The 23613-nt window shown below is 37.8% G+C and overlaps 1 protein-coding gene across 3 annotated transcripts in view; it reads right to left on the bottom strand.

Moving 5' to 3' along the window:
* Positions 1 to 23613, bottom strand: part of PCCA (propionyl CoA carboxylase, alpha polypeptide) — a 478059-nt gene that overhangs the window by 261831 nt on the left and 192615 nt on the right. For all 3 annotated transcript variants that reach the window (XM_011933842.1, XM_011933840.1, XM_011933841.1), the window contains 3 exons: positions 20583 to 20685; positions 12827 to 12921; positions 8197 to 8347 (listed from right to left, as the gene is read on the bottom strand). In XM_011933842.1, coding sequence (XP_011789232.1) covers positions 8197 to 8347; positions 12827 to 12921; positions 20583 to 20685 — 349 coding nt within the window. The remainder of the gene's footprint in view (positions 1 to 8196; positions 8348 to 12826; positions 12922 to 20582; positions 20686 to 23613) is intronic.

Genomic DNA, 23613 nt, shown 5'->3' with positions numbered 1-23613 from the left:
CTACCGCGCCCGGCTTTCTTTGCTTATTAAGCCTAGAACTTTCACCTTTTCACTTAAAGGAAGCACTTTATGGCTTTTCTCGGGCATATATGAATAGCCAGCAACAATACTCGTGCGTGCTGGGGCCATTATGAAATAAAGTAGAGGTGACTTGAACATAAGCATTGAGGTATCATACAATCGATCTGATCACCAAGGCGTTTTTTTTCCCTTTTTTGTTTTTTTGTTTTTCAGAGACAGGGTCTCACTCTGTCCAGGCTGGAGTGCAGTGGCAGCATCATGTCTCACTGCAGTGAGGTGGCTTCTAAGTGACTCACGGACAGGAAGTGTGACAGCATGGAGATGCCAGACAAAGAGAGGATCCACGTCCCAGGCAGGATGGAGCAAGAGGGTGTGAGATTTCATCACGCTACTCAGGATAGTGCACAATCTAAGACTTATGAATTGTTTATTTCTAAAGTTTTCCATTTAATATATTTGGAATGAAGTAGAGCCCGTATGTAGCTGAAACTTTGGAAAGGAAAACTGTGGATAAGGTGGCTACTAGACTACACTTCAATAAAATGGCATTTTAACAAAATCCTAGTTTCCGTAGAGTATTTCTCCATCTAGCAGTCCATCTTTCAAATGTGGAGAGAGGTGAGATGAGGGAGAAGTATGGTGAGGGGAGACAGGTGTGTGTGGGTGTGCGGGTGGATACATAGCTCAGTGCTCACTATGAGCGGTGAACAGAGAACAACATTCCAAGCAATGGGTGTGGCATGATACAAAGCACAAAGAAGTCAAACTGAAAGGCATCTTCAGGGAAAAGAACGGAGTCTCTCGTAATTCATACACAGAGACCAGCACTGGCAAGAAACAGGACTCGGGGGGAAGAATCAGGGCCACAAAAAAAAAAGCTTGTGTTGTGATGCAAAAGCATTTAAACTTTATCTTTAAGCAACAGAAAATCAGTGACTTAAAAAAATAAAGCAAAGATATGTGAAGATAGCATAGGTAATCCAGTTACATAAACTGTGACCACACCGAGAACAAAACCACTTAACTGAACCAACTATTAATGCACCAAACGTGGTGACTTTCTTAGTGTTGCATCTCTTTATGGAGAAACTATATTGTTATTTCAAATTTCGCTCATAAGGAAATTTAGAAAGTGAACATGTATTTCTGTTACCAAAACAAACAAACCAACAAATAAAAAAAACAGTTCTGAAGCTGGAAAAAGTGAAAGTTCAATCAGGAAATTTCAAAGAAATGAAAAAAAGAAAAAAGAAAATTATAGCCCTCCAGCTCAAACTGAAACACTAATTAGAGATAACATATATCTTGGGAGATAAAGAATTTGGTGAATGTGCCTTAAGTGTTATAATTTAAGGTTAGTAAAGAAATTTGAAAGAGAAAATCTACTATTAAAAGAACATTTGGGTCAGAGGCGGTGGCTAACGCCTGTAATCCCAGCACTTTGGGAGGTCAAGGCAGGTGGATCGCGAGGTCAAGAGATCGAGACCATCCTGGCCAACATGGTAAAACCCGTCTCTACTAAAAATACAAAACTTAGCTGGGTGTGGTGGCGGGCACCTGTAGTCCCAGCTACTCAAGAGGCTGAGGCAGGAGAATTGCTTGAACCTGGGAGATGGAGGTTGCTGTGAGCCGAGATCATGCCACTACACTCCAGCCTGGCAACAGAGCAAGACTCCACCTCAAAAAAAAAAAAAATGGATTGCTTAAAGAATATCAGAAAGAAATATTTGGAATATGTAAAAATGGTTTTCTGAACACATATGAAGTCCAAGATTCTTTGTTCATGCTCCCATTCAGTTATATCCTCCACATCAAATACCCCCATCACACAGATATGTTGTAAAAAATTAAAATTAATTTACTCTGGTAACTGACAGGATCACAGTCACTGGAAGTAAACCGCAAGAGACAAAAATATGATTACACATTAAATGGGAGACAAATGTCTCAAAGTATGATCTTAAATATCATGGAATGAGGCCGGGCACGGTGGCTCACGCCTGTAATCCCAGCACTTTGGGAGGCCGAGGCAGGCGGATCACGAGGTCAGGAGATCGAGACCATCCTGGCCAACATGGTGAAACCCCGTCTCTACTAAAAATACAAAAAAACTAGCCGGGCGAGGTGGCGGGTGCCTGTAGTCCCAGCTACTCAGGAGGCTGAGGCAGGAGAATGGCATGAACCCGGGAGGCGGAGCTTGCAGTGAGCCGAAATCGCGCCACTGCACTCCAGCCTGGACCACAGAGCGAGACTCCGTCTCAAAAAAAAAAAAAAAAGTCATAGAATGCTATTTAAACAGCATGCTTAACAGCATTAGGTACTATCAGAGCTGTGCTTGTGAACAAGAGCTCTAATCAATCAGAGACCTTGGGACGTTTGCTAAGTGCAGGTGTTAGCGAAATATTTTCCTGCAGTGTGGAGCCCAGCCCACTGGTGAGAAGTGGGGCAGTTTCAGGCCAAACATAGACATGACATTCTACAGCACTGATTCACATCATTATGAATCAAAGATTCACAATTTATGTCACATTAGATCTGGTAATATGACAAAATCTTTGTGAATTTGATTTCTTTTCCAGAAATATTTTTATAATTTTTTGAGGGTATAGAACATAATTTCCCAGCAAGCTATCCAATATACAAAACATAGGTACTTAGATAGCCTTGACCAACTGCATAGATTTGATAAAAATATCAACTTCAGGATGGGCACGGAGACTGACGCCTGTAATACCAGCACTTTGGGAGGCCCGAGGGGGGCGGATCATGAGGTCAGAAGATCGAGACCATCCTGGCCAACATGGTGAAACCCCGTCTCTACTAAAAATACAAAAATTAGCTGGGTTTGGTGGCACGCGCCTGTACTCCCAACTACTCAGGAGGCTGAGGCAGGAGAATTGCTTGAACCTGGGAGGCGAAGGTTTGCAAGCTGAGATCACACCACTGCACTCCAGCCCGGGCCACAGAGCGAGACTCCGTCTCAAAAAACAAAACAAAACAACAACAACAAAAAGATTCAACCATAGTGTCTTATAACAGAAATAACCACAGCACAAACTTGAACAAACTTATAACCTGAGATAAATGAGCCAGAAACAAATGGGAAAAAAAGATAACATAAGAACACAGTAACAAACTGCCCATTTGTTAATTCCATAAATACTGATAAGTACCTCAATTTAAAAATCTTACATCCCTTGGGTCTGGAAAAGAATACAAATATTTTGCAGTCATCTCAAATTGTCTTCAAAATCAAATTATAAGCTGTTATTCTCATTATGACAAAATAAAGTCTCCATTTTAACCAAAAACATGATTTCCCAGCTAATTATCTAATTAGATATATTTAAAGATATATTTTAATCAAAATCAAATTAATCTCCAAAAGAAAAATTCTGTCACTTCTAAAGATAGTCATAAAGTGAAATATAGGCTACAAAGGTGATTTCAAAGGAAGTATGAGTTTTGAGGAACAATTACTGAGCTACTATCTATAAAAATGCTACAAGTATTTACAATATTGGTCTCAAAATGCATTTAATTTAGATAGATCACTTCTGCCACACTTAATGAAAATCAGCCCCATTATTTGATAGTTACACTTTACAATGAAAATGCAGCAATGTTTTTAACTTTTTACACAAAACTTACAGATTAAAATTGTGGTGATTATATTCATGTGAAAATGGTGGGCTGGCAGTCGACTTTCCCTCCAAACTACTTCTGCGGTATACTCTTACACTGCAGAATACAGACGGTTAAAAACCCTGTTCCCAGACTCCCTTACAGCTGAGGTTTCCATGTGACTGCATGAGGTTCTGGATGTGTCAATCAAGTGCGTATGCATGAAATTTGGAAAGGAAAAGTGAGGTAGCAGTGATGCACACAGACTGTCATTCCACCACCAGCTCACTGCTTTTGGGGGGTGTTGAAAGTCAGGACACAAACTTATTTAATCTATAGGCATAATGTATCTCTAAAGCCATCAGCTTGGAACTTGGGCTTACCGGGGACTAGAAAACAATTGCTGGGGAATGGGAGATATGGGAGGTCTTCTTAAAAACATCACAGGGTAAGAATATAGGAAGGAATCAGCCAAAACCAAGATGAAAACACAGATTTGCAAACCCAACACTCAACACCATTTCTGCCCTAAAGTCATTTGCCATTCCAGGAAAAAAGGACTATGAATATTAGCTATACTTTTGGTGGCATCAAGAAATCAAAAGCATAACCATGAAGACAGGAGGCCATCAAAAGTATCAGTTTATCAAAGAACCCTGATAAACTACCCCCACTTTCAGTGGGCACCACAAAGGAATGCAACCTACAGATAAGACTGAACTGGAATAAAACCAACCATTCTCTAGAACTGCAGCTGGGCTGTGTATCCCTTCAGGAGTTCAAGGAACCTTACACTTTGAGCTTAGATTGCTATAGTCACAAAATACTACTGTCCATAGGCATGCAGCAGAAAAAAAATTGAAAAATCTCTATAAGAAAGAATCCATCATCCTGGGTTTTAATTAATCAATAAAATAACAATTTTTAAAATAACTGTATATGACAGTATAATAACAAGGCCCAACAGGAACTCAACAGCAGAACCAAGAAACAGCACAAAAAACAGATAATAGAAGTAGTCATAAGATGTCATATGTCAAAATATCAGACACGTACTACAAAACAAGTAAGCTAATTATGTTCAAAAAATAAAAGCCAAAATTGAAAATTCAAATAGGAGACAGGAAAAGATAAAAGCCATTGAATCATACTTTTAAAAGAACCAAACAGAAACTTCAGAACTGAAATACAAACAATTGAAATCAGGAACTCAATGGGTGATTAATTAATTAAACACAGCATAAGGGAAGGTAAGAAAGACCGAAGAAATTTTCCAAAAAACATGAAAAATATCAAAGAGAGCATAAGAAACATAAGAGATATATTAAGGAGGTCTAAAATGAAAGTTACAGGTTTATTCATGTGTGTGTGTGTGTGTGTGTGTGTGTGTGTGAGATTGTGCCAGAAGTAATGGTGGAGAATTTCCAAAAAAATATTAAAAGACGTTAATCCACAGACAAAATATTCAATAAATTCCACGTATACATGTATGCGAATCAGCGAAAAGTTAAAGAAAATCTAAGAGAAACAGAAATTCATAAAGGCTACCAAAAGAAAAAAGCAGTTATGTCCAAATAGGCAGAATACAGAATGAGTGGGGAAGTCTCGCCAGAAACAGTGAAATAATATTTTCAATAAATTGAAAAAATTACTAGCCAAACTAAGATTTCTAATTCTTTCTTTTTCTTTTTTTTTTTGGTACAGACAGGTTCTATGTTACCCAGACTGATCTTGAACTACTGGGCTCAAGGGATCCTCCCACCTCAGCCTCCCAAAGCACTGGGATTACAGGGGTGAGCCACTGCACACAGCCAAGATGCCTAAGAGGAGTAAACACGCATTTCATGAACGAGGCAACATAAAGTCATTGGCTGCCAACAAAAAGAGTTTGTCACAAGTAAACCTCTAAAAGAAACTACCAGAAACAAAGTAAGACAAACAAAAGGTAAATATGTGGGAGGAATGGAATGAATGATGACTAAAATAATAAGAGAAATGGCCTTGAGGGATAATTGTACTCAAGTCAGGAGACAGTAAACGGACTTTAAATGTTCTAAGCTCCCTTGTACAGTCTGGCAGCTCAGGTGAAAACATACTGTTATCAGATTTTGATAAATTAAGGATGTATGTTGTAATGTAGAGGTTCTACCAAAAGATCAGAAGTATTTATAACCCCCAAACTTGTACAGGAAAAAAATTAAATGATAAATACTGCAAAAGAAAGGAAAAAGACCAGACATTGTACAAGAAGAAAACATTTTTAAAAATTAGAAATTTAAACTCAAATATACCAGCATTTCTGCTAACTTTCTAATGAGCAAATGGTCAAGATACAAGACGAAGATATCAAACTGGGCTGAAAAATTATACACTGCTTACAGAGGCACATGTGAACTGTCTTCATACAGCAAGGTCGAGAGTGAAAGGATGAAGAAAGCCACAGCATGCGAAAGATAACCATCAAGAAAGAGGTAGAAATCCACCTGAAGCCCAGACCATCAGCTTCCCGACCGCTGGGGAGCGGCAGGGCCACTGCGGAACTCGCCTCAAAATTCAAGGACACAAGGTCTGTCTACCACTAAGGCACAGGGAACAGAAAACAGCCCTCCTGCACCCATGGGAGGGCTAACCAGGGCCCAAGGGAGTCTCCCTCTGGGAAAAGGCACAGGCATAAAGACACGGCTCCCATGAAGCACAGGGTCAGAGGCAAGCCCTCAAGCTCAGGATGAAGCAGGCATGCAGAAACCCCACAAGCAGCCCCTTGGTGCACATGTGAAAACCACGGCAGGAATGCTTTAAGCTCGACCCAGCTCATGCCTGCAGTGACTCCACACCCCCTGCCACCTACCCCGTCCCCTAAAGGCCTAACAGAAGAAGAGTTGACACTGCTTTTAGGCATAAGTATGCCTTTCTCAGTCTCCCCTGTCCTATTCCACCCCTTAGTCATCAGCCCATAATTTCCCCACTCACGCACCCCAGTCCTAGGCAAGCACTAATCTATTTATCTCTGTAGGCCACATGTGTTTTTTGAATGGCGTACTGCACTGAAGAGTGTCCTGTCAAAATTCACATCCACCCACAACCTGTGCCCATGACCTTACTTGGAAACAGGATCTTGGCAGAGGTAATCACATTATGATGGGGCCGTACTAAACAGGAAGGGTCCTGAATCCAATGTGACTAGTGTCCCTATAGAGAACCGGAACTCTGGACACAGAGATGCACAGGGAGCAGGCAACATGACATCTGAGGCAGGGATCAGAGTTATGCTGCCAAAGCCAAGGAACACCAAGGACTGTCAGCAACACCAGAACCAGGAGACAGACATGGAGTGGATTCTCCCTCCAACCTCCCAGGAAGGAACCCACTCAGCTGGAACCTGCATGATAGACTCTGGCCTCCTGAAGTGTAAGAGAACAAATTTCTGTTGTGTTAAGCTACAGTTTATGATCATTTGTTATGGTAGTCCTAGCAAACCAACACAAATTTCATAAAACTAGAAATAATCTATCTATAGAAATCTAATAGATAAAGAAATAGTGGCATTTTCTTAGAAAACGTATCATACAGGAGTTCCATGAAACAGCATGAATCTCACAAATACCATGCTGAAAAAAGAAGCCAGGCACAGAAAAATAAATACTATACAATCCCATTACTATAAAGTTTTAAAAAACAAACAAAAGCAATAATGCTGCTTAGGTATGTATAATTCAAAGGAAGAATGATATGAAAACTGAAGGTTCTGAGAAGTCAGATAGGAGACAGCTCTAGGGAAGATGGAGGGGGAATCAGAATCATTGAGAAGGGGAAGAGAATGAGGCTGGTGTAAAAAGAGCTGGCTGTTTTGTAAATACTTCTAGACCCAGTTGATGTTTACATAGATTTTTGCTTTATAATAATATGTTCAATTATTCACCTGTGTTCTATGTATGTTTCTGTATAGTTCACAATTTAAACAAAAGAAAAAAGGGAAGAAGGAAGGAAATAAAGCCACCAGTTACAACACCAGTAGCTTCCTGAGATTCGGTTAGAACTAAGGAACATGTCCCGCAAAGCCAACAGTTCTAAGGGCAGCCACTTGATTCTCAACCTCCTCACTGTGGCAGAGGTGCCGGTTCCTCTGGGAGCCTGGTTGGGTGGTACAGCAGTGGGGGTTACTCCAGAAGTTCACTCTTGGGTACCCTTCCTTCCTCCATCCTTCCAAAGATTTTGTAATCACTGAATCACTTCCTATTTATAATAGCTAGAGTAATTTCTCTTAACAGCACATACACACTGACAAATACAGTTCATATAGAAAGGTTCAGGAAAAAAACAAAGTGGTATTTCCAACATAAAGTATTAACAGTGACAAAGCAGAGGCCTAGATACTGAACTTTAGAGGGATACTTATCCATCATTCCTAACAGATGTCCCAGCACAAGCATAAAAACTAAATATTTAACACTTTATGGAGTTAATTTTTTAACTTTCATAAAACAAAAAGTGGTGGAGAAGGAAGGGTAACGTACAGAGGCATGGAGAGGAATAAAAAACAGTTGTTGTTACCTGAAGTCTTGTATTCATTTCCAAGAAATAAAAATTCTTCTTAGAGTCCACAAGGAACTCTACGGTCCCAGCAGAGGAATATTTTACTGCCCTGGCAAGAGCTACAGCTTGTTCTCCCATTGCTCTTCGAGTCTCCGCATCCAAAAAAATGCTACATATACAGAAAAAGTGTTTGTCTACATTTTAGACAAAAATCAACTTATCTTTTGTGTGCATTACATACACGTTTTCTTAAAGTTTTCTCAGATATAGATCATCTATATCAATTTAAGAATTCAAAATATGATGCTTTATATACGTTTTATAATATATGTTGACTATATTATTAAGCATAACATGCTTAAAAAGTCAACTTTGGATTTGTATAAAACTAACATTTGAACTTTTCACATTACTCTGCAACTTCAATCCATTTACAAAATATAGTTTAACTTGCCTGCCTGAAGGTGGGTTTGGTATCTTGAAGCCAAACATGCAGGATTTAGTGGATATATTGCTGATTCTTGTTATCTCTTCAACTTCTAATATTTAACATATATACATATATATTCAGAACTGCCTCGAGCCAAAAACTGGGAGAAAAATAACTTCTTAGAAACTAACATACACAATCAATCCTCACTGCTCATAGAGTCCACATTTACAAATGTGCCTACTTGCTGAAATTTATTTGTAACCCCAAAATCAATACTTAAGGCGCTTTCATCGTCCTTTGTGAACAAGTGCAGAGAGGTGAAAAATTTGAGACTCCAGCATGCTAAGGCTGAACAAGGTGATGCTCTTCCTTCCTGTTTCAATGCTCATACTATAACAAGCATCCTTTTCAAAGTCTATTTAGTGTCACTTTTTTTGCATTTGTGTGTGTTTGTGTGTGTGTATGTGTCATTTCACTGCGTGAAATGGCCCTCCAAGCGTTGTGCTTAGGTGCTGTCTGGGGTTTCCATGTGCAAGAAGGCCAAGAAGTACTGTCTGGAGAAAATGTGTGTGGAATAAGCTTCACTCAGGCATGTGTTAGTCTTGTTGGCCAGGATTGTGAGTTCACTGTTAATGAATCAACCACAGATATTAAATAAGAAATACACATAAAACAAAATTATGTGTTAATCCACTGAGGAAAATGTTATGAGCAAAGGCTCGCAGGAACCTAACACTGTATTTCCCCTGGGGCAATTATTCAGTGTAGACTAATTCAGTAATCAAGGTGACTCTGGAGAACATAACCACCACAAATAACAAAAATCAGCAATATATCCACTAAATCCTGCATGTTTGGCATCAAGATACCAAACCCACCTTCAGGCAGGCAAGTTAAGCTAAAATGATTTCAACAAACCGTGAAAAAATATCATCAAACCACTTCTGCATTTTCACAGATTTTGCTTCTATGAAAGAAAGGCTCTGAGAAACTTGTGGGTTAAAATTATTCTCAAATGAGCAGGATTGAGACAACATGCTAGAAAAGCTTTATTACGGAATAGTATAATAAACTTGCATGAACCTGCCTCCAATATATAGCAATTATTAATACATAGCCACTCTGGCTTTATCTGTGCTACATGCCCACTTCTCTACCAGGCCTACCCTTTATTGTTTTTAAAGTGAATCTCAAATTAGGTATCATTTCACTTGTAAAAACATACATAACTGTTTCTATGAGATAAAGTACTCTTTTGTAACACAACCACACAAAAAACAAGAACTTCTTAAAAACATTTAATATCCACTTCTTAAAAGCATTTAATATCCACTTAGTATTCAAATTTCTCTATCTCATAAATATCTTTATATAGCTGATTTCTTTGAATCAGGATCCAAATAAGGTCCAAAACTGCATTTGATTGGTTTTTGTATCTTAAGACTCTTTTAATCTGGAATGCCCCCTTCCCCATTTTCTGGCCAAGGATCTGGTCATTTTACTGTCTCATTCCTCCCATTCTTGGTTCAACTGCATGCAACCCCATGGTGTCTTTTAACATTCACATTACATTTCTATTTCATACAGATTGCTAGTTAGACTCAGAGCCTTGAATATATTCAAGTTGGCCTGGGGTGCCGGAGGGGGAAGAGTTCACAGGTGGGAGGTGTACTTCCTACTGTCTCCCTTTTGGTGAAGTTAAAAAAAAACAATGGGTTCAAGTGTTTTGAATCTTATCGATAATATAGTTTGCATTAAGCTAACGTACAGACATAGATGACATTTCAATAATAATTGGCTGACAAAACTAATGCAACTAAAAAAAAAACCCACTTACCATTTATTTTCTTACCTTTTGGGGATTTTCGTTGCGTTTCGTTGAACTTTTCTTTCTCCTATTTGATCTTGCCCTTGTCCTTTTCAAAAGCCCTGCTAGATACCCAGAGATATGAATGACCCTAGCTAGCATTGCCCTCAAAGCACATTAGTAGATTGTTTTTTTTTTTTTTTTTTGAGACAGGGTCTTGTTCTCTCACCCAGGCTGGAATCCAGTAGCATGATCTCGACTCACTGCAACCTCGACCTCTGGGTTTAAGCAATCCTCCCACTTCAGCCTCCTAAGTAGCTGGAACTATAGGCATATACCACAACAGTCAGCTAAGTTTTTACTTTTTTGTAAAGATGAAGTCCCACTATGTTGCCCAGGCTGCTCTCAAAGTCTTAGGCTCAAGCAGTCCTCCCACCTCAGCCTCCCAAAGTGCTAAGATTACAGGCGTGAGCCACCGTGCCCAGGCAATTCTTATTCTAGGAACTGAAAACTGCACATTCCATTTATTTTAACATTTCACAGTGTACAAATACATATCAAGTCAGTATTAATGATGAATTCTAGTTTTTTCATTTTGATTCCTACTGCTGTAAATTTTCCTTTTTTTCTCTAAATAAGTAGATATGGTATTCATTATGAGAAGTTTACATTTCTAGACAAAGAGAAAAAACAAATAGGTTTTATGATTCAAGGTTCCCAGTCTGGGAAAGATTTCTATCCCAGGTAAGACTTGAGTAGATTTTGACTAAAAACAGAATGTTAATTGAATTGGAATTGATAATGCAGTCAAGGAAACAGAAAATTACAAGACAAGTGTGTTGAAGACTCTTACTGTTCTACCGGTATCCTTTTTCCCCTTCTTCCATACTACAGTATTACAGTACTACAGAATTAGTTCTAGCTCAGCACACGGTTTCTTAAGAAAAAGATATTTATAAGTCTCCCTAGCTAAGTGTCTAACTTCAGATCAACACCAAGTAATTAGCTTCGGCATCTTTCAGGATCTTCCTAAAGACACGGAAGAGGATTCCCTTTGGCTTTTCTTCTTCCTCCCTTCTTACATCCTGATCCTGGGCCTTGAGAACTAGATGGCCACATCTTATGTAAGCTACACAGTTCTTCACAGCATACTGGCTGGTGTGTAAGCACAAGCATCCCATGAGAACAGGAAGTGGAAGCTGGCAGTTTCCCAAGGCCTGGGCTGGAAGCTGGCACAGCATCACTTCTAAGTAGTCTATGGGTCAAGCATTCACAGAGCACAGAATCAAGAAAAGGGAACACTGATCTTTCCCCTCACTGCTCAAAGAGAAAAATGTCAAAGGATTTGGGGTCCATGCTTTAAAATTAATACACCATGCTATATTTTTAAAAACCAATATAACTAAAATAGAGTTTAATTTTTACCATTACTCTGGGATTAAAAATACACTCACATTCTCACTATGTTCAGAAACTATATAGGTATTATATCAAGATATGCTAGCTCAGCTGATTAAAGCTACAATAAGCTGTATTTCTTAGTGTCTGGTAATTAAAAATTACTAGGAACACTCACCTGAGGATTTTTAAGAACAAAGAGAATACCAGAGTATATACAAATAGTAAACTAGCATCAAATTAGAAATGAGGCTCCATACACCAAACTCATGAAAGGTGCCCTGGAGAAGTACCCAAAGTGGCTCTGATAATTCAGGGAATTTCCAAGAACCACACTCCAAAAGCCTTTCATGGTAGGATAAATTCAGGACCAACTTTATGAACCCTTCACCAACATGAAAGTCTAGAAATCCCGTGAAATACCATCAGGTTCCATAATTCCTAGAAGCCTGCAAAAGTCATAGTTGGTTGTCTACCCAACTTCTCCTCTAATAAAAACCCATTTCTTTTTCAAGTATTCTCTTATTTTTATACATTAAAGCACTGAGGAAATCAAGTAACAAATTCTTAATTATAAAAATACGCAGTAAGAGAGTCTACATGAACATTAGTGCAATTGTAGCCAATAAAGCAAACAAATAAAAAAAGAAATGTGGCTGGGTGCAGGGGCTCACACCTATAATCCCAGCACTTTGGGAGGCTGAGGTGGGCTAATCTCTTGAGGCCAGGAGTTCAAGGCCAGCATAAGCAACATGGCAAAACCCCATCTCAACAAAAAATACAAAAATTAGCTGGGCATGGTGGCACTCGCCTTAGTCCCAGCTATATGGGAGGCTGAGTTGGGAGGATCACTTGAGCCTGGGAGGTGGAGGCTGCAGTGAGCTGTGATTGCACCACTGCACGTTAGCCTGGGCAACAGAGCGAGACCCTGTCTCTGAATGAATGAATGAGTGAATGAACGAAATAAATAAAAGCAGCCGCTTTATAAACATTCCCTGGGAGAGACTTACCTTGGTGCTTCCTCCACCACCTTCTGATTTCTTCTCTGAATTGAGCACTCTCTTTCATTAAGCCACAAAGCATTCCCATGTTTATCACCTAGAACCTGAAAGAGCAATACCATTTGAAAAACCATATAACCACACCCACAAAATAGATGATGGTTAATATTTTCCCCATGCAACATCTCTTGGTTTTTAATACTCAAAACTCATAGTATATACATACCTCTCAAAACATTATTTTGATTCATGTTAATAAAGGAAAACTTTATCATTCCAAAGCTCAATAAAACATTTTTATCAAAAAGATTTGAGGAAAAAGTGTTCATATCACCTTTCAAATACAATGAGTAAAACATCAGAATCAGTTGCACAAATGTTGTGAAGGACACTGAGTGTTAGTGAAGGGGATAAACACTGGATGTCAATGTTGCTGAGGACTGCCACCACAGCTTTATTACAAACAACTGCTTGAAGTTAACATTATTAAATGTCTGTTGATTGGGAAATGACACTGCATGCACTTACATCCAATATATAATCTGTTATTTATCTATGGATGTCTTTACTTGGTTTATTTTTGTTCTAGGAAACTGATAAAAGGTCTGGAGTTAACATACAACACATTATAGTTTTTCCCATTTGCGATACTCGTTGAACATCTCTAACCTGAAAATCTGAAATCCAAAATGCTCCAAAAGCTGAAATGTTTTGACATGACGCTCAAAGTAAATGGTTACTGGAGCATTTTGAATTTTCAGATTAGGGATACCCAACCAGCAGGTATAAATGCAAATATTCCAAAACCCAAAAAAATCTGAAATCTGAAACATTTCTGGTCCCAAGCATTTCAGTTAAGAGATATATTCAATCTGTGTAATGGAAAATAAGCTGAGATTGCCAGATAAAATACAAGATATCCAGCTACATTTGAATTTCAGATAAATAATGAATAATTTTTTTCTAGCTATGTCCCGAGTACTACATGGAACAATGATTTTAAAAAATCATTGTTGATCTGAAATTCAAATTTAATATGTATCTTTTTCAGCTAAATTTGGAAACTCAGAAGCAGGTCTTTATTAAAGTTTTTGCCTAGAACATCTGATTTTCAGAAATGGACCAATCTATTTTCAGATTTAAGGAGCTGATGTATATTTCCAAATACATATATTAGATTTACAGAGGTAAGATCTGTTTTAGAAGCCAAAAGACCAGGCACTAATTTTAGTTCCAAACAGCTATGCAACTTCTTTGGACAAGTCATTCTGTTTCTTCGTGCATTATAAACAGCAGATAATATCAGTCTTAATATTTTATATGGCTGCTGAAAAAAACCAAATAAATAAAGATTATGGTTATAATTGGTAAAATGTAAAATAAATAGTTAATATATGACTGTAAAGTTAATTTTTAGGAACAAACCCTTTCTGAAACTCAAGAATGATTCCAAGCAATGAAGGAAAACATAACAGCAATAAAATGCCAATAAGTTGGAATTTTCTAAGACTTAAAGGCAGCTGCATGAAGTAAATCTAAAAATATTTGAAATCATTAAAATAACTCTCAACCTCTTTTTAAATTCTAGTTGACAAGAAAGTAAAAGCAGACAGTCTCCAAGCAATAAACCCAAAATAACCATGAATTCTCAGAAATATTTCCAACTATAAAATATCAGATTCATATACAGAATCAAGAGTTTGTTCTTCTCTAAATTCTGTATAGTCTCCCAGTTCATTTTTTTAAAATTCTATGCACTTACTAGGCACTCAACAAAAATGATTTGGTGATTATTTATTCCATTAAATAAATGAGGAAGCCACGCAATCAGAAAACATTATAAATAAATACTGTTTTTAAGAGCAGTTAATCCTTAAATGCATCATGAGTTTTTAAAAAAAATGCATAGGTTTACACATACTGAATGTAGAAAAATCTCTAAGTTATACTGCTTTTTGAAAAAGCTTTATTATAATAGACTATGTCACATAATGCAAGCCCATTGGTATCCCTAGACCCAATCGAGGAAATGCCAGTAGTGCCCTGGTTGAGAAATACTGGTTTACGCCACAAAGAGAGGTGCCATTCACGCTGCCAGTGAGGTTTCATTGTGGAAAGGACATAGTATATAACGGCTCATGTGAAAAATAATAGGTGACACACACATATATACTTCATAGACTGTGTACAGAGGAATAGCCAAGAAACAGTAACAGTGCCTGCATTTAGTAACAGAAACTAGAGGACTTAGGGACAGAGTAAAACGGATGCTTACTTTTTATTAATTACTCTTTATAATGTGTAGAAATTAGCTAATATAAATAAATAAGTGAAAACTAAAGAAAAGTAAACTAAAAACCCTTCCAAGTATAGATCAGATATGAGAACATCTGTGTTGCCTACTTAAGTTACTGGGAGGCATTTTCACCTATGTTTGAAAACATCACCCAGGCTGTATGCCATGGCTAAATAAAATAAACTAAAAAGCTGATCTAGATATGTAATTACTTAACACAAAATAACAAACACTTATTGAGTATTAGTTATGTGAAAGACAATGGTCTGGTTGCTGGGGACAGCAAATGAGTAAGACCTACTCTCTACGCTCAAGGACCTCATGGCCTATTAGGAAATTCAACGAGTTAAAGATAAAACAGCCTACCTAAGTGGTCTTCCAGTAGTGTGAACAAGTGCTGGATGGGGAATACAGTGAAGGACAAAATTAATTCTGCCCCTAGGATCTTACAAGAAGGACAATCTAAATATCTCCCTTAAATTACAGATTTAAAGAGCCAACTGTCTACTCAGTACCTACACTTAGATATCTAATGGGCATTTCAACCTTGATTTGTTCAACTTTATAACTGGATTTCCTCCCTCGGAAACAAGCACATCTCACAGTCTTTCCTATCTCAGTAAAAGGCCATTCCATTCTTCTCATTTCTCAGGCCAAAACCCTAAAATCACCTTATTTTTTTTTTCTTGTACATAACATCCATCTATTAGAAAATCTGGTCTACCTTCACAAAATACCCAGAATTCAATCACACCTTACCACTTCCAATGCACTATTAGAAAATCTGGTCTACCTTCATAAAATACCCAGAATTCAATCAGAACTTACCACCTCCAATGCCAACCCTATGGCCCAAACCACCATCATTTTCTCAGCAAAATTATGACTGCAAGAACCTCGAAAGGGATCTCTCGGCTTTCATGCTGGCTCTCAATTGCTAAGAACCAATGACTACTGTGTGCCTCCCTTTCTTAACTGTGTCAAATAGGGGTATTTATTGGAGTGTCATATCCTTTTCTCATCATTGTACACTGGATGAATAAATATCAGACTTTAAATTCAGGTATTTGCACCAGAAGAACTGTTCTTGAAGGACCATACATAAGAAGTCTCAAGCCGGGCACAGTGGCTCATGCCTGTAATCTCACCACTTTAGAAGGCCAAGGTGGGTGGATCATTTGAGGTCAGGAGTTTGAGACCAGCCTGGCCAACATGATGAAACCCCGCCTCTACTAAAAATACAAAAATTAGCTGGGCATGATAGCACAAGCCTGTAATTCCAGCTACTCAGGAGACTGAGGCAGGAGAATCACTTGAACCTGGGAGGCAGAAGTTGCAGTGAGCCAAGATTGCGCCACAGCACTCCAGCCTGGGCGACAGAGCGAGACTCCGTAAAAAAAAAAAAAAAAAAAAAAGTATCATCCAGACCTGGACCAAGTTGGAAAGGAAGTTGCATGTATTCTGTTTATGACAGGGCATGATCACTGAGGGCCAAAGAATGGGTTGTGGTAGTTGGTATCGAAAGATGACCCCATGTACAACACAAATCCTGGTCGTCCCACCCTTATATAATCCCATCCAGCAATGATTCTAGACTGGGAAGGAACTTTACAAATGCAACAAAAGTCATTTTGTGCCAGTTCTGAGCCTAAACCTTCAAAGGGTAGGACAGTGATTTCAAGCAGCTCTGACCACTGACAAGAATTCTGGATATCCTTGTAGAAATGCTACATGGAGAAGACATGTAGAGATACCCCAAGACTTCACAGAAAGACAGAGGCCCCACTGCCCACCAAAGTGTCTCAGCTGAGTTCAGGCTTTACACCATCCTTCCAGGGCACCTAACACGGGACACTCAGTCAAGTCACAGTATAACAACTGCCCCAGAGAACAATGTGTGATGCAAAAGCAGCGGCAGCTGAACCGAAGTAACCCAGAGAATCATGAGGAATCGTTAAACGTTGTGGTGTGCTTTGTGGGAAAACATACTATAACAAAAAATTGACCATTTTAACCATTTTTAAGTGTACAGTTCGGTGATCTTAAGTATATTCAAATTCTTGTGTAGCCTTAAATGTTGTTTTAAATCACCACATTCTGGGGTGGCTTGTCACTGAGCAAAAGGTCATCAAAATACACAAAATAAACAAGTGGATTTACCAAAGATACCAGATCCGAAATAATATTTATAATAGAAAATAACGTTTATAACAGAATCTAAAATTATAACAGTATCTAAGCTATACTGCTTCCTGAAAAAGCTTTATTATAATAGACTATGCCACACAACGCAAGCCTCAAATATCTAAGAATAAATCTAATGAAAGATACACAAAACCTCTACACTCAAAAATACAAAACAGTGCTGAAAGGAATTAACAAGACCTAAATAATGGAAGAGATATTCCAGTTCATGGATCCATGAAAATTCAACTTTGTAGGCTGGGCACGGTGGCTCATGCCTGCAATCCCAGCATTTTGGAAGGTCGAGGCAGGCAGATCACTTGAGCCCAGGAGTTCGAGACCAGCTGGGCAACAAGACAAAACCCCGTTTCTACAAAAAAATACAAAAAGTAGCTGGGTGTGGTAGCACACGTCTACAGTCCCAGCTACTGGGGAGGCTGAGGGGGAAGGATTGATTGAGCCTAGGAGGTCAAGTCTGTAGTGAGCCATGATTATACCACTGCACTCCAGCCTGGGAGACAGACAAAGAGAGAGAGAGAGAGAGAGAGAAAAGAAGGAAGGAATGAAGGGAGGGAGAGGGAGAGGGAGGAAGAAAGAGAGGAGAGAGACAGAGAGAGAAAGAAAGAGAAAGAAAGAAAGAGAAAGGAAGGAAGGAAGGAATGAAGGAAGGAAGGAAGGAGGGAAGGCAGGCAAGAAGAGAGAGAGAAAGAAAGAAAAAAAGAGAGAGAAAGAAAGAGAAAGAGGAAGAAAGGAAGAAAGGGAGGAAGGGAGGAAGGGAGGTAGGAAGGGAGGCAGGAAAGCAGAAAGGAAGGAAGGAAGGAAAAGAAAATTCAACACTGTTAAGATGTCAATTCTCCCCAGAATAATCTCTAGATTCAATACGACCCAAATACAAATTTCCCATCAGATGGGGTGTATGGGAGTGGAGGTGGAGGTGGGAGTGGGTGGGTGTAGGCATAGGTGTCTGTACGGGGAACAGGTTGACAAGTGAAGTCTAAAATTTTCATAGAAATTCAAATAACCTAAAAAGAATCAAAACTATCTGCAGAAAAACAATACATTTAGACCACTTACAGAATCAGGTTTCTGGATTTATTCTAAAAGCAAAATAGTTATGACAATGACAAAATCTCACTTAATTTGCAACAAATGGTCACTGCAATAAATGATGCTGGAGAAAGTGGATATCAGAATTTTAAAAATTACTCTGACCCTGCCTCACACCAAACAAACAAAATAACAATAATTAAAGGAGAGTAACAGACTTAAATATCATACCTAATACAAAAAACTCCTAACTAGGGTACATAAAGTAGACCTAAACTTGACTTCACTATAATTCAGAACTTCTGTTCTTTGAAAGACATTATTATCAAAGTGAACAGGCAAGCCGCATGAAGGGAGAAGGATACACCATACATACATCTGACAAAGGACTCATAAGCAAAATAGATACAGAACTCTGACATTCCAAGCATTTTTAAAAATCTAATTTGAAAAAGGAAGGCAAGGATGAAAGTTTGAGAAGTCACTTCACAATATAAGCCATTCAAATGGTCAATAAGCTTATAAACAGATGCTTAACATCATTATTCATCCGGGAAATGCAAATTAAACAGACATATCATCACAAGTCCACTAATATGGCTAAATGTTTTTAAAAATTGAAAATATCACATGCTGGCAGGGGTGGCATTAATGGAAACTCTCATGTATTTCTGGTGGTAGTATATATTAGTATAACCAGAGTACCCACTAAAACTAAAAATAACCTTACTACGTAATCCAATAATATCTCTCCTCAGTCTATCCGAGAGATGTATATATGTTCATAAAAAGACATAGCAATTTATTTCTAATATAAAGAAACTAAAAACTCAAAGATCCATCAATAGGAAAATGGATAAACTACAGGTGAGTCAAACAATGGGAGAGCACAGAGCAATTCTTAGAAGCAAAGGACAACAGACATATCATCACAAGTCCACTAATATGGCTAACTGTTTTTAAAAATTGAAAATATCACATGCTGGCAGGGAAGAATCTCAAAGACACGATGATGTGTGAAAAAGAAGACATGATAGAGTACATCACTGGATTTCATTTACGCAATTTAAGAACTAATCTATGACATCAGATAGGAACAGCAGTTACTTTTGGTGGCCATGGGTAGGTATGGACTGGGAAGAGCTGTGATGGGACATTCTCTATCTAGATATGGATGGCTGTTACACAATTAGATGTGTGTGTATAGAAATTGTCTTGAATTGTACACTTAAGATTTATGGATTTCACTGTGTGTGTATATATATATATGATATACAGATATCATATATATACAATATCTCAATTTAGAAAATCTTTTTAAAAAGGCAAAAACAAAGCCTGCTAGCCTCAGAAATAAACTGTGTTCAATGTTGTAAAACATCCAACTGATTATATAAATTTAGATATTTTTTCTCACTTTAGAAAATTTGAGGATCTAAATGTTGATTTTCTACCCATAAATAATATCTATGTAAAGTGACCATTAAACTTAAAGAACAAACTGACAGAATCTAGGACTTTTTATATCATGCCCATGTCAGAAAATATAAGGTCAGCAAAAAACCTTTTATTTATCTGGTTCTCTCTCCACAGCAAATTAAGATTTTAAAAAACACTTAAAATTCGTTATTTCTAATTTGACATTTTTTTAAATCAATTTTAGCTATTACATATCAATTCACGGTCATAATGTATAAAATTAGCATGAAGGCATTTTCAACAGGCAAATGAAAATTTCAACAGACTTGTCTTCTTCCTTGTTTTATTTTAGAAAACCCATGTTGTTTTAATGGGTTTTTAATGCTTTAAGGATTAACATCTTAAACTGAATAGAAGAAATGATTTACGAATCTCTATACAACCAGCTCCTTGCAGAACACCTGTCATAGCAAGCTACATGGATATTTGGTAAACTGAAGTAGTACAGGAGTCCAGGTCAGGCAATTTTCTTTTTTTAAAAATGCCCTATAATGGTCCAGTCTTGGAACGACATAGCCTGGTCAGCTATCTTGGGAATGCTTTTTTTGGAGGTAGATTTTTGTATCATTCCCAATCTCAACCAGCATCCTAGCACTTTAACAGAAAGTACAACAGATTCCAAAGGCAGGTAATCGATTTATTTTGTACGTATCAAAACAATTCATAATCATTGTACATGGAAGAAAAGATCATTCCAATAGGATGAAATGAAATTATTTTAAAGTCACAGTAATGAAAAAGCATTTTAAATGTACCAACCTGGATTTCTATATGACGAGGATTATCAATAAATTTTTCTATTAGTAGTCTATCATCACCAAAACTAGAAGCAGCTTCTTGAGAAGACAATCTAAAACCATCCCTGTAAAACAAAAAAAACAAAAAAAAAAGAAGAAGAAGAAGAAGAACTGTCAGACTAACAAAACAAATAGAGCTATCATTATAAAAGAAAACACATCAATTAAATATTTATTTTGGCTTATTTTGAACAAAGCAAAAAAAACTTTACTCAATGTACAAATAACTAAGTTAATTTTGGTTGACCTGCAACTTTTCCACTCCCTAACTTTGTGACCACGGATGAGTTATTTAACTTCCCAGATCCTAGATTTTCCATTGAAACAGGAATGCCAATACTTTACCAACTGCTAAATATGAATTTTTTTTCTTTTTCTTTTTGAGACGGAGTCTCGCTCTGTCACCCAGGCTGGAGTGCAGTGGCAGGATCTCGGCTCACTGCAACCTCTGCCTGCCAGGTTCAAGCCAATCTCCCACCTAAGCCTCCCGAGTAGCTGGGATTACAGGAGTGTGCCACCACACCCGGTTAATTTTTGTATTTTTGGTAGAGACAGGGTTTCAACATGTTGGCCAGGACGGTCTCGAACTCCTAACCTCAGGTGATCCACCCGCCTCAGCCTCCCAAAGTGCTGGGATTACAAGTGTGAGCCACTGCGCCCAGCCTAAATATGGTATTTTAATCAACCATACAGAGCGAGTAAAATTAATTCCATTTCTTCAACCATAATATACCTTAATTCCACTAGTAAAAACACAAAAATACATCTGTTTGATTCAGAAGTCAGAAGATGCAAAGAAAAATGTAAAGGGTTTAGTACCTGCATGACTGGAGTGGAACTACAGCAAATACACTCATTGAGACTGAACATCCAATAGGAAGATTCTCAAGAACATTGCTTAATATTTTAAATCCACATCTTGAAATGCAATTGCCTCCCACATACACCCACACAGATCATTACAATTTTATCTTCTATAAAATGGATCAAAATTAGTAATTATAAAAGTATAGTTTTTTAAAATAAAAATATGGACCTAATTATTGCTTTATATATTTTGTTCACAAACTATAATTTAAATCATTACTATTAAAATATGCCTATTATTCAAATAAAATAGGCTCATTTGACCAACGCATTAAAAACCCAAACTTGGGCGGGCACAGTGGCTTCCCTGAGGTCAGGAGTTGGAGACCAGCCTGGCCAACATGATGAAACCCCGTCTGTTGTAAAAATACACAAATTAGCTGGGTGTGGTGGCCCATGCCTATAGTCCCAGCTACTCAGGAGACCAAAGCAGGAGAATGGCCTGAACCTGGGACCAGAGGCTACAGTGGGCAGAGATTATGTCACTGCACTCCAGCCTGGGTGAGAGTGAGACTCCATCTTGAAAAAAAAAAAAGGAAAAAGAAAAAAAAACTGAACTTGCTTGCCTAAAAGTAATTGAGCATATATTGTCTTCTATCCATTGATAAACTCAGCATATAAAATTTAATTCCTTTACATTTAATAGTTTCTTAATCTGAAGATTAAATACCTATATTTAACGTACAACATTAAAACCAATTTTTCTAATCCCCTAAGTGGCAAATGGTACATCTAGTATTATTAGAAATAACTCTCCAATTTGCTTATTTTTGTGCTTTAATTCCTTTTATATTTAACAGTTTCTTAATCTAAAGATTAAATGTCTGCATTTAATGTACAATACTGAAACCAAATTCTTCCAGTCCTTTAAGTTGCAAATGGTCCATCTACTAATATAAGAAACAACTATCTGATTTGCTTGTTTTGTGTTTTCTTTAATAATGTCAGCTCTACTGCTCTATTTGTTTTGTTAGTCTGACTGTTCTTCCTTTTTTTTTTTTTAAAGGATGGTTTTTCATCTCAAGAGCTGCTTCTAGTTTTGGCGATGAGAGACTACAAATAGAAAAATTTAATGATAATCTTCGTCATATAGTAATCCACGTTGGTACATTTAAGATGAGTTTTAATTATTACAACTTGAAAATAATATCATTTAATCCTACACTCCACCTAGTAATATTGGAACTAATTTGCAGCCAGGCACCGTGGCCCACACCTGTAATCCAAACACTCTGGGAGGCTGAGGCGGGTGGATTACCTGAGCTCAGGAGTTCGAGACCAGCCTGGGCAACATGGTGAAACCCCGTCTCTACTAAAATACAAAAAATTAGCCGGGAGTGGCAGCGTGCGCCTGTAGTCCCAGCTACTTGGGAGGCTGAGGCAGGAGAATCGCTTGAACCCAAAAGGCAGAGGTTGCAGTGAGCTGAGATCGCACCACTGCACTCCAGCCTGAGCAACAGAGGGAGATTCCATTACAAAAAAAAAAAAAGCGCACGCGCGCGCACACACACACACACACACACACAACGAATTTGCTTGTTTTTGTACAATACTGCAGGTAAAACTGACTACAAGAAAAATTTCAAAACATTGCAAAAAACTTATTTCTCAGAGGTCTCAGAGGAAAGATATCAGTCCTCCATTACATCATTGATTTAGGGGAATAAAGTTTAGATCTCAGGAGGCTGCAAACTTCAAAGAAACTGGAAGCAAAATTAATTAGTTTTCAATACCATACAATCAACCTTTTATCAGATTGGATATAACAACAGAAAGAAAACATAAAGCACTTTACAGTTTGCCTCCACCAGAATGATTGAGAGCTTTCATTTTGCATTTAAACCCACAACACCACAAGTAAAAAGTCAAAGTCACCAAAATAAAATAAGCAGCAAGTTTGAAAGCATTGCCAACAACATATTTTAGAACTAATGGGAAACTCTATTATGAATATTATTTGTGACATTCAATTATACATTCATTCAATAAGTATTTACTGACTTTTGTGCCTGAATATATTTTAGATGCTAGGAATACAAAAATAAAAGAGAAATTGCACTCACAATGCCAAAAGTCTTAGTGGGGATATTCAAAAATATAGACACAATTTCTCAATCATGCGATAC

This window comes from Colobus angolensis, unplaced genomic scaffold (assembly GCF_000951035.1).
Source record: "Colobus angolensis palliatus isolate OR3802 unplaced genomic scaffold, Cang.pa_1.0 Scaffold13, whole genome shotgun sequence".
Classification (NCBI taxonomy): domain Eukaryota; kingdom Metazoa; phylum Chordata; class Mammalia; order Primates; family Cercopithecidae; genus Colobus; species Colobus angolensis.
This window is presented reverse-complemented; position numbering and strand designations above follow the sequence as displayed.